At 44.8% G+C, this 16,674-nt stretch overlaps 1 protein-coding gene across 8 annotated transcripts; it reads left to right on the forward strand.

Annotated features, from left to right (window-relative positions):
- Positions 1 to 240: 240 nt before the first annotated feature.
- On the forward strand, positions 241 to 16,449 carry hycc1 (hyccin PI4KA lipid kinase complex subunit 1). 8 transcript variants are annotated; one of them, XM_079287676.1, is made up of 12 exons: positions 241 to 381; positions 2,718 to 2,795; positions 5,638 to 5,719; positions 6,320 to 6,421; positions 6,603 to 6,782; positions 7,562 to 7,642; positions 7,730 to 7,845; positions 8,318 to 8,413; positions 9,064 to 9,180; positions 9,695 to 9,782; positions 11,348 to 11,510; positions 14,318 to 16,449. In XM_079287676.1, the coding sequence occupies exons 3-12, from the start codon at positions 5,669 to 5,671 to the stop codon at positions 14,830 to 14,832; spliced, it is 1,509 nt and encodes a 502-aa protein (XP_079143802.1). In that variant the 5' UTR covers positions 241 to 381; positions 2,718 to 2,795; positions 5,638 to 5,668; the 3' UTR covers positions 14,833 to 16,449. The 8 variants fall into 8 exon arrangements, 7 of the variants coding, with proteins under 7 accessions (XP_079143802.1, XP_079143804.1, XP_079143807.1 ...); XR_013772734.1 differs by lacking the exon at positions 2,718 to 2,795 and having other exon boundaries at positions 247 to 381; positions 14,318 to 15,285; positions 15,316 to 16,449; XM_079287678.1 differs by lacking the exon at positions 2,718 to 2,795 and adding an exon at positions 5,228 to 5,332 and having other exon boundaries at positions 247 to 381.
- Positions 16,450 to 16,674: the final 225 nt, after the last annotated feature.

Consider the following 16,674-nt stretch of genomic DNA (forward strand, 5'->3'; position numbering starts at 1 on the left):
CAATGAATTACTTATTTATGTGATTCTTTAAAAGCATCTCTTGTAAATAAGTGCTGTCAAAGATCAGCGACTGACAGCGACAACCTACCTACGTCGTGGAAATCATTAACAAACAGCCTAGAGTCTAAGCTGATTGGATGCTGCGTTTAGGGGGGGGTGCGTCAGTTAGGTCGTATACTGCTCGCTCATTGGCTCAGCCGCCTGTCACTCTGTGGGGCGTCGTCTAAGGTTGTCTGGAGTGGAGAAAGTAATGAAGATGGAAGGAGCTGATGTTGATGAATTATTGAGGAGATTTATGGAGTAGCGAAGCGATAGCCATTTACTCGTCTCGTCGGAACGATAGAGGACACCGATACCAGGAAATAGACCGATAGCATGCCCGTAAGTAACGGCAACTTCCCCCAATTTACTTGGTGTTCGCGCCTTAGACGAGCTAGCGAACTAAGCTAATCTGAGAGCAACCGTGGTGACAGCTCGAAGTCATTCAGCAAGTCGAGGCAGTGAGAGTGTGTGACGGCGGAGGATCAATGTACATTCCTCTGCCTGATACTGCCTAACAGGTTACACTGAATGGCCATGGCTAAAGTTTAGCTTTGAGCTAATGCCACCAGTGCTCTGAGAGACAGAAGTCCAAGTTGTTTAAACGCAAGATGCTACCATGTTGACATTGTGGCAAAAAAACTAGCGGGCTAGCACCGCTTGGGGACAATAGTTACGAGCTACTTAAATTGCCTAGATATTAGGTAATACAACAGCCGTCAGGATGGAAAGGTTCCCCAACAGGTTTGGCAAACGAGCTTTTCACTGCACCCATTTTGCTATTATAGTAGATTAATAAGTAACATTCGTGTTAGAGACAGACTTTGTACCTGACTTGGTCATATTTATTAACAGCTGCATGTGTGTGTGGTCTGTCAGGACCTTGTTAAAATACTTCCCGTGAGAGAGAGAGAAAGAGACTTATGTCCATGACATTATAAAAGTATTGTCATTGTGTTTACACCAGTCTAGCAGGGGCACAGAAACTACTGGTGATGACAGATGATTTTAATAATATATGTCATGTGATGCATCTTTCCTCTGTACCACCACCCAGCCAGTTCAGGGGTTTCCTGTATGATGGGGTCCAGTGTGACGATTTGCCGCAGACCTGCCGGATGAAAAGAGGTCCTTCACTAGTGTACATGCAGTCAAAAGTTTAAAAATGTTTTTGTTTTACAATCTGTGTCCTTCACAAGGGCTTTGCCTCTGGTGGTCTGCCAGATATTGTTTGAATAAGATGCTGTTTGCAGCTTAATTCATTGGTTGTGTGTGTGTTCGTCTTTGCCGTTGTCATTCGGGAGAGGCTTGTCCTTTTTTAGCAACAGACAGGTTGGTTGAGTGGCTGTTTGTTAAAGTGGCGTCATTCGGATGTGAATGTGTGTGCGTGGTAAAGTATGTGCAGGCTTGTTTTAATGTGTGGCATCCACGGCTGCTAGTGTACGAGGCCTCTTAATGCTTTTTGACAGTGAAGCCCGGCAGTTCATGAAGCAAAGGAGATCGTACGGATTCTGTTGTCATCCGGCATCACAGCTAGAGTCAGCCATGCCTGCGGTTTCATGAAACATCCTGGTCATTTGAGCAATGAAAACTGTCGCAGTAGTTTGTTTCCATCTAGTTCTGTACCAAATTCAAGTACAATATCCGTGAATTGAAAGCTGATTTTTACAGGAAAAGTATATATTTGTAGGCATAGATACCAGTAGATGTGGCCTGCTTTTAACTCTATGATAAATGTAGAAAATCAAGCTAATTATCTGAACCAAAAGTGGTACTTAAATGTGAAATTCCTGGGCTGAGCATTAATAGATTAATTGAGACTTATCCAATTGTTGCAAGAAAAGCTGAGACAAATGGAATTAAAGAGAGCATTGAAATTGAAGAATCAGCGATGTTAATCATCGGTCTCTTCAGGCTCACTTGCCACGAGGAGCTGAAGGGGCGAGATAAGGGACGAAGATGCATCACTGGCTTAGAAGCAACAGAGGGAAGAGCGTGGGCTGCTGTAAGAGGATTCCTCCTCGTCAGATGTCTGTGTATCTGTCTCCCTCAGCACCGACAAACCACAGACTGTGTTGTCATGTCGACTTAGAGCAGAGGACTGCCGGTAGCTGTGTGTGCGTGCAAAAAATGAGAAAAGAAAACGGGGTTAGAGCAAAATGAGCACTTCCATTTTTAAGCTATAAGCAACCTGCTATTGAAGAGACCAGAGGGGAGAGCAAGGTGGGAGGCGATGATGCAACAGGGTTAACAGCAAGCCAAGATGGTCCAAATACAGAACATAGCATAAATAAAGATGTGATATGAATTGAAGAGTGACATCAAAACAAAACGCTGCAGACCTAGGGGTGGGTTAAATGCGTAAGGGCTCCAAACAAGTCTGAACAGGAGTTCAGGTGGAGCTGTGTTGGAGACACCCCACAACTCCTCCGAATAGTTCACGTGCAGCTTCCATTCAAGTTTAAAGCAAATTTGGAGTCACTGGTCTAGCTTGTTTGCTGCCAGCTGACCTAGTTTGTAGATTTCGGGCGGAGTCGTGTTGCTTTAGTTCCTGGGTCTGCGTAACCAGTAGTTTTTGTTGCCCGCACCTTGTACTACAGGAAAAGGCAGCTGGGGCAGCTAAAAAAAAACCACCCACTCTGTCTTTCTCTCTGCTTCCTTTCTTCCCTCTGTTCAAGCCTTCAGTCTCATTGGTCTGCTCTCTTCCTGAAAAAAGAAGGTTCCAAAGCATAGCCCTATGTGTAATAGGAAATGAGGTAATCAACAGGGAGTGGTGTGTGTGTCCGTGTCCCCCTAACTGATTCTTACTTGGACTGGCTTCAGTTCTCCGCCAGCTTTCTCAGACAGGTATGTTCTAACTTCACTACTGAGCACCGGAAGACCCTGTGTTTTGATATTGGCATGTTGTTGGCTGTGGGTTTTCTATGAATTCACATACGCATGACTGTATATGGTGTGTTTGCCTCAGGTGTTTCGTAACTCCGTCAGGACGTGCAGGCACACTTGCAGCGAGGATTAAGAATGTAAACTCAAAGGAGACCTGCTTGTGTTGGAGGAAGTCTCTGGAAGGAGGAGTCAGAAATACGCTCATTTAGACCGCCGTGTGTGTGTGTGTGTGTCTCGGAGAATTTATTGCATGGATGTAAATTCAGAGGGAACGAGCTGTCAACTTTAGCTAGCTCACAGGTTTTTGCCAAACCAGACATTGAGTACACACATTTGCACACACACACTTGTGCAATGCGTGACACAATCTCACTCCTTTGCACATAGTTGGCTGCATTGGTGGAAAAACTCAGTAAGTCACAGCCAGGCGACTAAACACGTTGGTTAAGGTCTGTTTTTAGGTCTCTTGAGGCGTCTTCCCTTATCTGATGTGTATCTGAACCTGTGAGGATCCCTGAGGCAGCAACGATTGAAACCTAATGAACTCTCCTTTTATTGATCCCACTGCTGCACTCATTTAGAGTTATTAATCCCATGGGTTGTCATACATTGCTATTATCCCGCATCCCTCTATACATGCATCTCTACCTCCTATTCATTTAGCCATTGAGCTCTACTCTCTTCACCCCCCTTCACTGCCTCGCTCTCCATCTTCTTGTTCATCACTCGGGTGCTCTCCTTGGCTTATCTCGATTTCTGTCGTGATGTTTGAGTCCATAATGACGGAAGACAAACATCAGCCTAATAACATAATTACCGGTACGCTCTATGGTGTTCTCTCAGAGCAATTAGTTTGCTATTGTCCTCCAATGGTTGCTTACGCCTGTCTGCATTATGTCTACAGATCGTAGATATCTTAAAGTCGCAGCATGTTGTGCTGTTTTGTGCATCTTGTGATGTGAATGTTTCCGATTATTTTGTTTCCACCCCTCTGCTGCTGCTTTAGTGTCGCTGCAGTTTCTTCTTCTACTTGCTGCTGAGGTAAGAGGTAAATATATCACATAGGTAGGCGGCATGGCAGGCAGGCCTCTGCCTCAGTCTTCAGGTGTCTTTTTCTGGATACAGATGATACAGATGTCATACCCCAGATGCCAGCGTGGACAGGCTTGACTGGCTAATAGCGACTCTGTAGGAGGAACACATCCCCTTACAAGACTGACTCACCCACACTCTAATCACAGCCTTTTATTTTGTTATTCAGTGAGCCTGCCATTAAAATGCTGGCTTTAGATATCACTGCCGTCCTTGTAGTCGTCACCAGCGTGAAAGAACGGAACAACAGGCCGCTATAAAGAAGTAATTTCCCTAAATGGAGGCCATTCTGCTTTTATAATCCTTCCCCATTTCATGAGGAACTGCCCCCCCCCCCCCCCCCCCCCCCCTCTGTCATTGGTACAGTGCATAAATAGACACCTGACTGCCATGGAAGGGCCAAGGACCAGAATAATACAAAATACAGCCTGTGGATGTGTGAAAGACAGATTATAGAGGGAAATGGCCGTGTTGGAGGGAGAGCGGAGGGAGAGAAGCAGGGACGGATAATGACAGAGATGAAAATCTTTCTCTATTTCTAATTACACACACATTCATCATGACGCATGTTAGAAGGTTTTTCGATAATTACGGTCAGCTCAAATCTGAGCATGTATCTGCGTGACAAGTGGACTTCTTCAGAAGTCAGACTCTGTTACCAGACATACCAAACATGGACTTTGTTTCTGCATTCAACAGCCAGTGTAGCTTTGTGCTTCCAGAGCACAGACACGACGGAACCCGCAGTGATAAACAGATAATCCATCAGTGTCTTATAGTGACGGTCAGTTGGTTAAGGACCTTATTTTGATTATCAATCGGTCTCTCTCTCTTTTTCTAAAAGCCTTGATTCGTGTTTTGATCTTTTGAAATGTTATAGTGAAAAATGGACAAACCAAATTCCCCAGAGCCAACGACATTCAGTAAAACAAGAGAACATCAGGAAATAATTACATTTGAGAAGCTTGATCCAGTTCATATTTGGCTTTTATTTTGCCACGCAAGCAGCTGTAGAGATGGCAACATTGGTGAGTCCACCACTTTGAGCTGTACCGACGAGTCATCCAAACTATATTGCTCTGTCATCATCATCATCATCATCATCATCATCATCCCCACTTTATAGTAGATATTTAGAAATCTTGTAAGGATTCATTAGTTTAGTAAATGTTAGCTAAAGCTCTTTCTGTCTGTCTCCGTTTTTTTAAAGACCTTTTCCACTAGCATCTAAACTCTGCTTCGTCTCATCAGTGCTTCCACAATGAAGCCAGCCAGGCTTCTCTGTGTGGGTGACTATTCTATTCGAGAGCCTGAGGTGAGAATAGGTTGGGTACTCGCTACAGAGGTGTGTGTGTCTGGAGAGGAATGAGAGGGAAACAAGAGCGAGAGGGGAGGAGACACTCATGCTTCTTTGGGGTATTGCGTTGATGCCTGCAGCATGTAGAGTCACTCTTCACCACGGCATTGCTTGCTGTTCGTAATAGAATATTTTTTATCAAGCGGCCAAACAATTGAAGGCTGGCAAAGGTATGCGCGCTTGCAAATGCACTATGAATTTGCTTTGTGTCAATAATTATGCAGCGTGTGTGTTTAAATAGTGTTTCTTTTCTCCTCATGCAGGTAGAGGTGACTCTACTGCAGATGAGGGAACATGTTGGCTATGGACCAAGGAGTGGTGGAGGACTGGCTGTCAGAATATAAGGTACTGCTTTACGGAGTGTGTACGTGTGTTTGTCTACAAAAAGCAACAGCAAGCACATAACCGTGATTAGTGTGCAGCTCATTCTCTGCTGCTGCTTTATTATTGGCAACGTGTCTTCCAACACACATAAACAAATGCACTCTGAAGTGTGCTCAGAAAATTGCGTGCTCCTCCTCCAACATGAGCACCGACCGAGGACGTGACTCTGCTACCAAAGCCGAGACTCACTGAGGTGTGCTAATAAGTGAGCTGAAGGGGACTTCCTGTGTGAACGTCTGAGGACCCACCTGTCATCAAACTGACCTCTGAGTGGAACCAGATTGATAAGACGGACAGTGATGATGTCTACAGAAGCTGTCTGTCTCTGCAGGCTTTAGACGCCGTCAAAATATTGTGCAAATATCAAACATGATGTGTTACAATGTTGCTTATACGTCACTCTTATTGACACCGATTCTGTCTCCTTCACCTGTAGCCATAACAATGGGCAGGTTTTAGGTTATTCAGTACTCTCTTCTCATCTTGTCATGCTGTGTTTTTATTTTTAGAATATTGGCAAGTCACTTGGTGTATTAAACTTGAGCTGTGTGTGTGTTTCAGACCCTCCCTGACAGTGCTGTGTCCACCTATGCTGCCTCACTAAAAGACAAAGGTGTTCTGGTCCCTGCACTCTACAAGGTCATCCGAGAGAACTACAGCGATGTACGGACACACACTTTGATATTTTTATTATCTATTGTAAAATCCTGATCCACACCGAGCATTTTGTCATGTTCCAAGTGCCACCATTAACCTTTTTAACTATTGTATTTTTACACACCCTTGATTATATGTCGGGGTGAAACCATGTGCCCATGTTTTTTGGCTCGCTGTCCTCCCCTAGTTCCTGGAGCCGGTGTGTCACCAGTTGTTTGAGTTTTACCGAAGCGGTGAGCCGCAGCTGCAGCGTTTCACACTCCAGTTCCTGCCAGAGCTCCTGTGGAGCCTCCTGTCCGTCAGCGCAGCCAGAGACCCTCACACGTCCGGCTGCATCGAGGCCCTGCTGCTGGGCATTTACAACCTGGTAGGGGAGAGGATGAGGCTGGTGGTTTGTGTGGGTTAGTGTGACTTATGTCACAGCTGTTTACTTATTACCAGTAAAGACGAGCTGTTCTTGTAAATAACAGTGAAATGTTTCCAGTGTGATAAGTGCAACGTAAGGACGAAAAAGTCCTTGATAAGCAATGGGAGTAATCATGCAGTTCCAGAAGCAGGGGACACTCTGCGATTACTTTCTGCACTTCCTGCTTTGTTAGACAGCTATGCATGGAGAGTGACAGGAACTACGGGTAAGAAATAGAGGAATTGAAACACAGTGACTTTGCTAATACACAATATGGAATGAATGCCCCGTAAGCTTCCCACAGAGATGTCAGCACTAATAATTATTAAAGTGAGTTGAGTCCTATTTTTGTCATCCATTTTGGCTCTCGATGCTCCATCCATCAGCTAAGTGCAGTGTCCTCTAACTTCCTCTCTGAATAGCAGAATAGGTCAGCTGTCACTCAACTCACTGGCTGGCTCCTATTAGTCTATTTGACATTAACATGCACACAGGGGGCTGCAAAACCCCGGGGTCAGTGAGAGTGTGCTCACACTATATATATATATATATATATATATATATATATATATATACACACATACACATACACACACTAGCAGACTGATTTGGGAAAGAGAGACCCTGAGGTCCACATATAACAGACGAGTGTGCTTAAGCACACACTCTTTTGAGGTTTAGGGCACACAGAAAAAAACAGAAACATTTTCTCACTGTCTTCCTGTCTTTCTCTTTCACAGGAAATAATTGATAAAGATGGACAAAGTAAAATATTATCTTTTACCGTCCCTTCCCTCTCCAAACCGTCAGTGTACCATGAGGTGAGAGACACACACACACATGCACTCGGCTCTTTTATTTTGCTTTTGCAGAAATGTTCAGTTTTAAAACTTCCTCTTCTTCTCCAGCCCTCAGCTATCGGCTCCATTGCCCTCACGGAAGGGGCTCTAGCCAATCGCGGGCTGAGCAGGGTGGTGTACAGTGGGCCACACCTCCAGAGAGAGACCTTCACGGCACAGAACAGGTAGGAAGAGGCTCGATGGGCAAACTTGTTTTCAAGTCTGCTGGATGGGTTGTGCATGTTTTTTAAAATGGCTTACCCGGTAGCAAGCTGCGGTCTGCCTGCTTTAGAATTGGCAGCAAGTGGACAACCCAAAATAGAAACACAAAATGAAGGAGGAAGGACAATCTGACAGAGAAGCCAGCGGAATTCAGAATTCAATCATGCACTTTATTAATAGTTTAGCTTTTGAAATCATGCTAAAATCCCATTTCTACCACCATAAAACCGAGGAATTCGTGGAATAAAACGGATGAAATCCCTGCTTCTGCTAGAAGTGGAGCACTGCTTCTGTAATCCTTCAATCTCTCTGATGATGGAATGTCTCTCTACAGTATAGATGGAAGCGAAACTGTGTCGGTGATTTTCAGACCAGATATGTTTCAAATGTTGTGACGTAGACGGGCTATTTTAAGGGTATGTTTGTGTTGTTGAGATTTGACGTGCTGACCTTCCTGCTGCTGTGCTACAACGCTGCTCTCAGCTACATGACTGCCACCTCCCTCCAGTCCATCTGCCAGCTCAGCTCCAGGTAAAGACCACACACACTTTGTCATGAGGACTTGAGGACTGTATAAGTACACGCACACCAATTTCATACAGTAGAATGATGATCATTGCGTCATTTCTTGATTGTGAATGTTTTTGAGGAGGCTACTTAAATATGGCTAAACATGCGCGCACACACACTATATTCTACAAGCACTGGCTTATCAGATTCTCTTATAGACTTTGCCGTTGAGAGCCAAGATATTCGGCAAAGAGCTGCGATGTACAAACATATTGATAATTTGATAATCTGCCAACTGTAGCTAAGCATTGCTCTAATAGACACAGAGCTGAAGAGAAGTCATCAGCTTTGATTTCCCCATCAGCGTTTGCTGTGTGTCAGCTGTGTGCAGCATATAGCAGCTCCTATGGCTTCAAGTGCGCCAGTGTTAGCTCAGTTTTAGCTGCATCCTGTGTGTGTGTGTGTGTGTGTGTGTGTGTGTGTGTGTGCGTGCGCTTATTTTCAGCAGTTATTCACTTATTGTGGAGTTGATTATCGGCTCACTGCAGGAAGTAAATTGCCTTAATAGAGCTGCAGCCGAGTGGCTTAGTGGAGCAGTTCCCTCGATTTGAATCTTCCCTGTTTCACTGACACAAGCTCCTCTATTGTGTTTTCATTTTGCCGTCCTCCAGGGTGTGCATATGCGGCTACCCGCGGCAGCAGATTCGTCGCTACAAAGGCATTACCACGCGGCTGACGGTCACGTCCGAGTTCCTGGTTCAGCTCTTCACAGGGATCCACTACGCCTTGTGAGTGTACACGCGTGCCTGCGCACACTGATCAGCTTCATCTTTTCATGTCTTACATGAACAGTGTTTTTCTTAAAGTCTGCTCCATGTGACTTTATCTCTGACCCGATTTGATTTGTGCCAATAGTGTTGTAACATATGTTTTTAAAAGAGGTTGGACTGTGACAATCATTGCATCTTGTGTATGAACCAGTTTACGCCACTGTGTTGCATTTCCAAAATGTAGTCACCAAAACACATTGTGTGTATCCTTACTCATAAAATATTTGCAAAAAAGAAAAAAAAGAGTATTTTAACAAGATATGCATGCAAGTGCATCACATCTTGTTACCACCACCTGTTGATCAGTGGAATGGTGAGACACCATTGGTAGGACTGTGTCTCAGCTGCATGCGTGTCCTTGTGCACAAGATAAACAAAATGGGGACCCACGATCCATAGCGCTACTAGAGGTCTATCGCTCCACAGGGAACCTTAAATCTGTGTGTGTTGTGTGTATTGTCTTTGTGTATAGGTGTAATGGGGAGGTTGAACTGGGATCCAAAGCACTGGATGACGTTCTGTATCGGGCCCAGCTGGAGTTGTTCCCTGAAGCTTTGTTGGTGGGTACAATCAAATCTATTTTTCTACATGCACATCTCCCTTTTTGGACCGTGTGTGTGAGTGAGAGCATGTGATTTAGATGCACATGTTCACCTGTGGTTTGATTCATGCACAGCACACTATGCTGCATTGTGTTGCTCTCTCTCTCTCTCTCTTCCTGTGTGTCAGAGACTGCATTCAGAATGTAATCCCACTAGATTATTTACATGCTTTTTACTCTGCTCCGTTGAGCCATAATCGTCGAGGCCCAGGGAGTAGAGGATTGAACCTAAGCCCACAGTATTACTACACAAGTTAAGGTTTGCTTCTCTGCAACAATCAAAACACACAACCTTTGGATTTACATGAATAAGAATGCGGACGGGGTTTGAAAAGATGTTTTTTTTTTTTAAATAAAGAAACATCTTTTTGGACACACGCCCGTGTGTGTAAATGTTAAGATATCAGCGGTCTGTGTTGTGTGTTCATTGGAGTGTTTTACATGCGGCAGTGGAGCACACCTGCGATCTCTGCATAGCTGGTTGTGTTGCAGCCTCACACACAAAAGACATGATGTGTTGTGATTATGACGCCCTCCATCTCCATGTTACGTACTCGACTGTTACATGAGCATTGGTGCCATTGGAGAATATCCAGCAACAGCAGAGATCATTATAGACAGACTTGTGAAATAGTGTTATATTGAGCGAAACACGAAGCCTTATCTGTTTTTCATATATCACTAGTTCAATTTATTTTTGTATAGCTCAAAATCACAAATTACAAATTTGCCTCAGAGGGCTTTACAATATGTACACATTTGACATCCTCTTGTCCCGGGACCCTCACATCAGAACAGGAAAAACTCCCCCAAAAAACCCTTTAACGGGGAGGAAAGAGGAAGAAACCTGTGGGAGAGCAATAGAGGAGGGCTCCCTCACTCACTGGTCTGTCACTCGGTCGGTTTGTACTAAGCTTTTAAGTTTATGCCTAAATTGGATTATTGATCTTGAGAGCAAAACATGTCTTGGTGATTATAAGAAATGCTGTTATTGTGTATCAGGCCGGTGCCTTTTGCTTTTTCTAAAAACCTTTTCATTTCAATTAGCAGTTCTTTGAAGTTAAGATTGAAATACAAACTGTTTTGTTGCAGTAATTGATGCATCATGTTTAAAATCTAACCAATAAGATATTTGAAAAGTTATAATCTGTAATTACAAAAAATATTTTAAAAGGCAGATAAATGTCTTTTCACATATTTTACATTTGCACATAATATGGACATAATATAGAGTGTACATTTAATGTGGTTATATTGCATTCAGAAACAATACTAAGCACGTGCATTGAGTTTGTTTGCAGTGATTTTAGAAACAATGAGCCACATGAAAACTGTACAGCATCATTTCATTGTTTCCGCTACTTCAGCAAACGGTTGCCTCTACGTAAAGAAGACCGTCTTCTGAAAATACCAGCTATCGTATCAACACAGCTCCGTCAGCAGTACTTGTTGTGGTGTCATCCCCGTAGCACAACAGGAGACTAAGTCACAGGATTAGTAATGTTTGCTTCTCCGCGTCCTCAGGTCGGTAACGCCATCAAGTCGTCGCTGCACGGCGCCGCACTGAAGAGCAACAACAAGGAGGGTGCACGGAGTATCCAGGTGGAGATCACACCCACCTCCTCCAGGATCTCCCGAAATGCTGTCACCTCCCTCTCTATCAGGGGACACCGCTGGAAGAGACACGGTGAGACTAGAAGGCTAATTGAGTCGTAGGGAGAGAGAAGAGCTCTCACACACTTCACATTTTGTATTCACATTTTTACGGGTATCTGGAGGACAAATCCACACCAAAGGAGAGCGCACAATGTTAAGATCTCTTCATCATTCACTCGCTCTACCATTTCATGTCCTTCAGTCACTGTGTGTATCAGTGTTGTCCTGATCACACCCTTCCTCCGCTTCATAACGCAGCTAGTGCTGTCTGCCTCCTTTTGAGCATCTCCTCATTCAGAACCGTGACTTTCTGTTGGAGAAAACAGGAGACCAGAGAGCAGAAAGTGTATTTAACACTACGATACAGATCAGCTGCAGCGTGTACATGAATATGTTGCAAAGAAAAGTAATGGTATTTAGATGGACATAGAACAAATGAGCAGCGCTCTCTTAACTCTAAACCAGAGTGCAGATAAGACGGGTAAATTACAGCCTTCAGCTCGTTTAATGAGCGGGTTTCATCTGCAGCTCAACATCTCAACATCATCTGCTCTTTGGTGCTCGTATCCCATCTGCTCGTTTATGCGTAAAGCTTTTGTTATAAGCAGACGATGGAGGAAAAGTACTATTGAATATGAATTCATATGTAGAGGGGTGAGTGAGGCGCTGTATGAAATTTGATTCCATTTCATCTCCATATTGCATGTACTTTTGACCATGTGTTATGTTGTGATCACTATGATTTTTGTCTTTTAATTTTTTCTGCCATTACATTGATTACCTCTGTTTGTCTTGTGTCACTGTGGTCGTGTGTGTCTGTGCACGCGGCTGGCTTTTTGTTTTCCGTGTGTGTGTGCATGGTACGTGTCTTTCTGTCCATCTGTGTTTGTGTGTGTTGTATTGTCCTGCTACCCTCCCATGCTCTCCCCCCCCCCCCCCCCCCCCCCCCCCTCAACACCACCAGAGTCCCAGGAGGTGAGTGTAGACAGTGATGCTGCTGTTGGGGGCGTGGCCATCCCCGAGATTAGTGTGACAGGTGTGAGCGGCGAGCGAATGGCAAACGGAGACTCCCTGCGGCCGCGCCCCGACGGCCGCGCCCAGCCCGACGGCCGCGCCCAGCCCGACGGCGACCCCCTGGGCGCCGCCTCCGAGGTCGGCGTGGATCTCCGCGGTCAGGAGGTCAGGAGGCAGAAGTCTGTGAGGCGAATGGTGGAAAATGAGGGTTCTGGGTCAGCCTCCACAGGGAGGAGCCAGTACTAAGGTCCCGCCCCTCCTTCCCACTGCCCCACTCCTGGGGTAACCTAGGTAACCGTGTGTGTGGGGGCGTGGTCTCAAAAGCTGCATGATCACTTCCCCTTCTTTTACCTTTTTTTGCGCTGGGCTCCACCATCCTCTCGTTGCCTAATTGCACTATTCCTCTCATCTGTCAATCCAATGTCACTCATTCATTTACTCTCCTTTGTGGCTGAAGCTTCCTCACGAGGAATAAAATCTAATTATTATTATGGATCTAACTGAATAACATCAATAACCCAATGAAATGTGCTTGGCTGAAGATAATGTGACGTTTTTATGTTAAGCAAAATGAAGTGGAGCCTTTAGTATTTAGCAGGATCTATTGGCAGAAATGGAATATAATAAGTACGTTTTCTTTAGTGTATAACCACAAAAACTTCACTTCTAGTGAGCTGTTCATATCTACGTAGTTCTCCGACATTGTGGCACTCGGGGGGGGGGGGGGGGGGGGGTTGCAATCTGCTACCTCAGCACTAAATGCAACATAATCACACTGCACCCTTTTATATAGTTTTATGAACATTTGTCAATAGATATGACTCTCATAATATAGATATAAAACTGTAAACTCTTTGGCTTGCTGTACCTCGCTTAGTAAATGTCACTCTAAAAAGCTCGAGGTCAGGTCACTGATAACACATCGCCGTGAACAATATTGCCCAAATATGATCCGTTAGCTGTGCCCGTATCAGGAGATTGTACGTTTACAATGTTGTGAAGGCGTCTAACTCCTGGGTTTTACTGACAAAGATCAGTAAGCTGGTGTGTCTCTTATAGCACACCACGGTACGCCTCGACACATTACTCCTGGGTTGCACCTGGAACAGACTTCCTTCTGAGTGGTAGCTAGGAGCTGAGGAGATATGCAGGTCTTGAGTTATTTGAAGCCAAAGCTGCTAAAAATGTTAAAATCGTGACTTGAATCTGACTCCCGAACTGTTTAAAACCGGCTAAATCTGACTTTAACGGGACTTTCCTGTCTGTCTGATTACCAGCTGTTTAAAGATGTTCTGTGACAGTGATAGTGTCAGATCCAAAGTGTGCATTTGTGAATATACGTTTGGCCCACTCACACAGGTCTGCCTTAAAGAAAGCAGGACAGATAGTTCGTGATAACGCATGCAAACAGGGTTTACGTATTTGTGCCTTCCTCTGCACTCCCTGTGTGGACTTTCCTGGGCTTGTGCTCCTCTCTTTGGGACAAAACATGCACTCCTCAAAAAACCTCCCGCTGTGGTCTCACTAACCTGTGTTCTGGGCTCAAATACTACACTTGCATTGTCTCATGTCAGGTGGCAATATGTCCCTGTTAGCTGAGGGTACAGTGTGAATGCGCCACCTGCTGGACAGTGAAAGAGCTCGTCTGTCATGCAGCCCTACATATTTTGCCCCACATGCAAAACATCTAATACATTGCCGATTGTTTTTAAACCTTGTTGATCCTAAAAATTTGATGGGCTGGATGACAGACGAGGTGGTTATGTTTTCATCCGCATGCTCCTGTTTTTCATTTCGGTGCTTTCTTTGTTTCTTGTCTCACAGACGCAGTGGATCTGGGTTCCCCGGATGAGCTGATGGATATTTCGGAGGTGGATGAAGGGGTGTGGCCAGGCGGGAAGGGGCCGGACATGAACCCACCCACCATCACAATTAGCAACAGTGTCACAACGTTGAACCTGGGGGCCAAAGCCATGAAGAAGTGTCGGCTCGGCGGGCGCACCAACAAGGACAAGGAGGCGGGCCCTCTGACGATGGGCCGCGCCGCCAGTGAGTGCGCGGAGCTCTCCGTCAAGCGACTGACGCTCACTTCCAGCCAATCGGTGCCCAAGGCCGGTGCTCTCACCAGCCTGACGCGCACCGCCAGCGCCGTCTTCTCGCGGTCCTTCGAGCAGGTGGTCAGCAGCAACGCCCCTCCCACCAGCAACCACACCGCCTCTGAAGTCGGCCGCTACTCGTGCAGCCTGCAGGAGGACGGACTGGGGTACTTGAGTCCGGCGGCGAACCACAAGCAGCAGCGCTCTCCGAGCATCAGCGTGCACCTCGGCTCTGATCTTTGAAACCCCCGTGTGAACCTCCTGACTGCCTGAACCCTCACATCTGATCCTGTGACCCTGTACCTGTGACCTGGAACTCCAAGCCATGCCAACCGCAGCGGACCAGAAACATATGAACGAACGCATTCCTGCTGGTTCTCTCCTCGCTCCATTTTAAAGTCTGATTCTCTCGTGCTGTGAAGCCGGCCTGCTCCTCTCCCCCCAGCAGACTCTCCTCTGAGCCTGATGGAGGCCGGATGTCACTTCCAGCTTCACTGACTTCTAGTAGTGCACTGCTGCTGTGAAGTCGTGCCGGGGGGGGGGAGGAAACTGCACCCAGTTGCAGAGCAGCTTGTCTGTAAATGGGTGCACTTGAAACTTATTACTAAAAAAAAAACTGGTGGAAAAGTTTTTGGAAATTATTTTAATCGGCATTTGTGTGTGTGTGTGTGTGTGTGTGTGTGTGTGTGTGTGTGTGTGTGTGTGTGTGTGTGTGTGTGTGCGCAGATGTTTTTAAGAATTAAAAGCTGCTGATTGATACAATGAACAAGGTATAATTCTCCAAGTTGAAACAAATGGTTCAACGAACGACTACAAAGAATTTATCCCTTCCCATAGCAATACAAATCTCCTTCTCAGTGTTTCTTCATTCACACTTCTTCGTCTGTCAACAGTTAGTTTTTTTTTATTTTTTTTTTTTAAAGAGAATCTGCATTGTTCCTCAACAGAAAAATGACCATTTAATAATCAACCAGTATGTTAAGAATTACTTTTGTTTACAATCACACCGTATTATCATTGTGATGGAGAAGCAATATTTGTGTTCTTCCTTCTCGCTCCTTTAGCACCTTCTGGGAAACAATAGAACTCCAACTTCTGACAAATGACAAAGGGGATTTTGATTTTGGGGGACGATGGGTGTGAATGATTTGTTAAGTATTGAATTTTGCACTTGAAAGAGCAAAAAAAGTTGTTTCAACTTTGGTATTTTCTTATGATGAACAAGAGAGGTCTGACTCTCAACTGGTATTTTCCTGTGAGACAGATGTGATGTGTTGCTCCCTATGTATATAACCACACAGACATGAAGTCCACCCACTTCTACAGAGGTGAAAGAATCCGATACCCCTGACTAAAGATGTAAAATGTCGACCAAAACTGTACCTGAACCTATTCCTGTGTTCTGCAGTGGGAAGGTGTGTGTGTGGGGGCAACAAGGCATCTTTCCTCTTTTCTGATCCACCCACCACTCCAGCTGTTTGTAGTCCTTTGGTGATGTGTTTCCTGTGTCCCTCCTCGTTGCCCACATAATTATCATGTCACAAGACACGGTGATATCCTTTTGTACCAAGAAAAGGAATTAAACTCTACCCATCTGCTACATTTGGTTTCCTAAATCAAGCTGCCCCACCCTCATGCAAAAGTGTGTTCTGTTGTTGGTGTACTTTAGCTGTCGAGTGTCCATAGCTTGGTGGGACAATAACAATCATCGTGTTTCTGTATGTGGGTTTACAGAATGTGAATGGGTAAGCTCCTGTTGTACATCATACTGTTGTACTAAAGTTGGTTTATATTGGCCTTTCTATGTCTGAAGATAACTCATTGCTACAACTTCTCGGAATAAAGTGTTTCTATATTTCACTTGTGTGCTCCGTTATTTTTCTAACTGCTGGAAAGCATCATCAAGAATGTCTATATTTTAAATTCAGAATCCACTTCAAAGCATAAAATTCCACAACTTAACTTTTATCTTATATTAATTAGTAACATCTGCAACCAGACAGATGTTAACCACTACCTTGAGGAAGGTGGTGTTTAATAGTACACTTAAAATAGTGTTGGATTTCAAAATCGGGGCATAATATG

This window comes from Melanostigma gelatinosum (assembly GCF_949748355.1).
Source record: "Melanostigma gelatinosum genome assembly, chromosome: 17".
Classification (NCBI taxonomy): domain Eukaryota; kingdom Metazoa; phylum Chordata; class Actinopteri; order Perciformes; family Zoarcidae; genus Melanostigma; species Melanostigma gelatinosum.

Excerpts from the sequence above, each read along its gene's own strand:
- hycc1 (XM_079287676.1), top strand. The coding sequence starts at position 5,669 with ATGTTGGCTATGGACCAAGGAGTGGTGGAGGACTGGCTGTCAGAATAT. Across the intron at positions 6,783-7,561 it reads TGCTGGGCATTTACAACCTG|GAAATAATTGATAAAGATGG; the intron begins GTAGGGGAGAGG and ends TCTCTTTCACAG. Across the intron at positions 7,846-8,317 it reads ACCTTCACGGCACAGAACAG|ATTTGACGTGCTGACCTTCC; the intron begins GTAGGAAGAGGC and ends TGTGTTGTTGAG.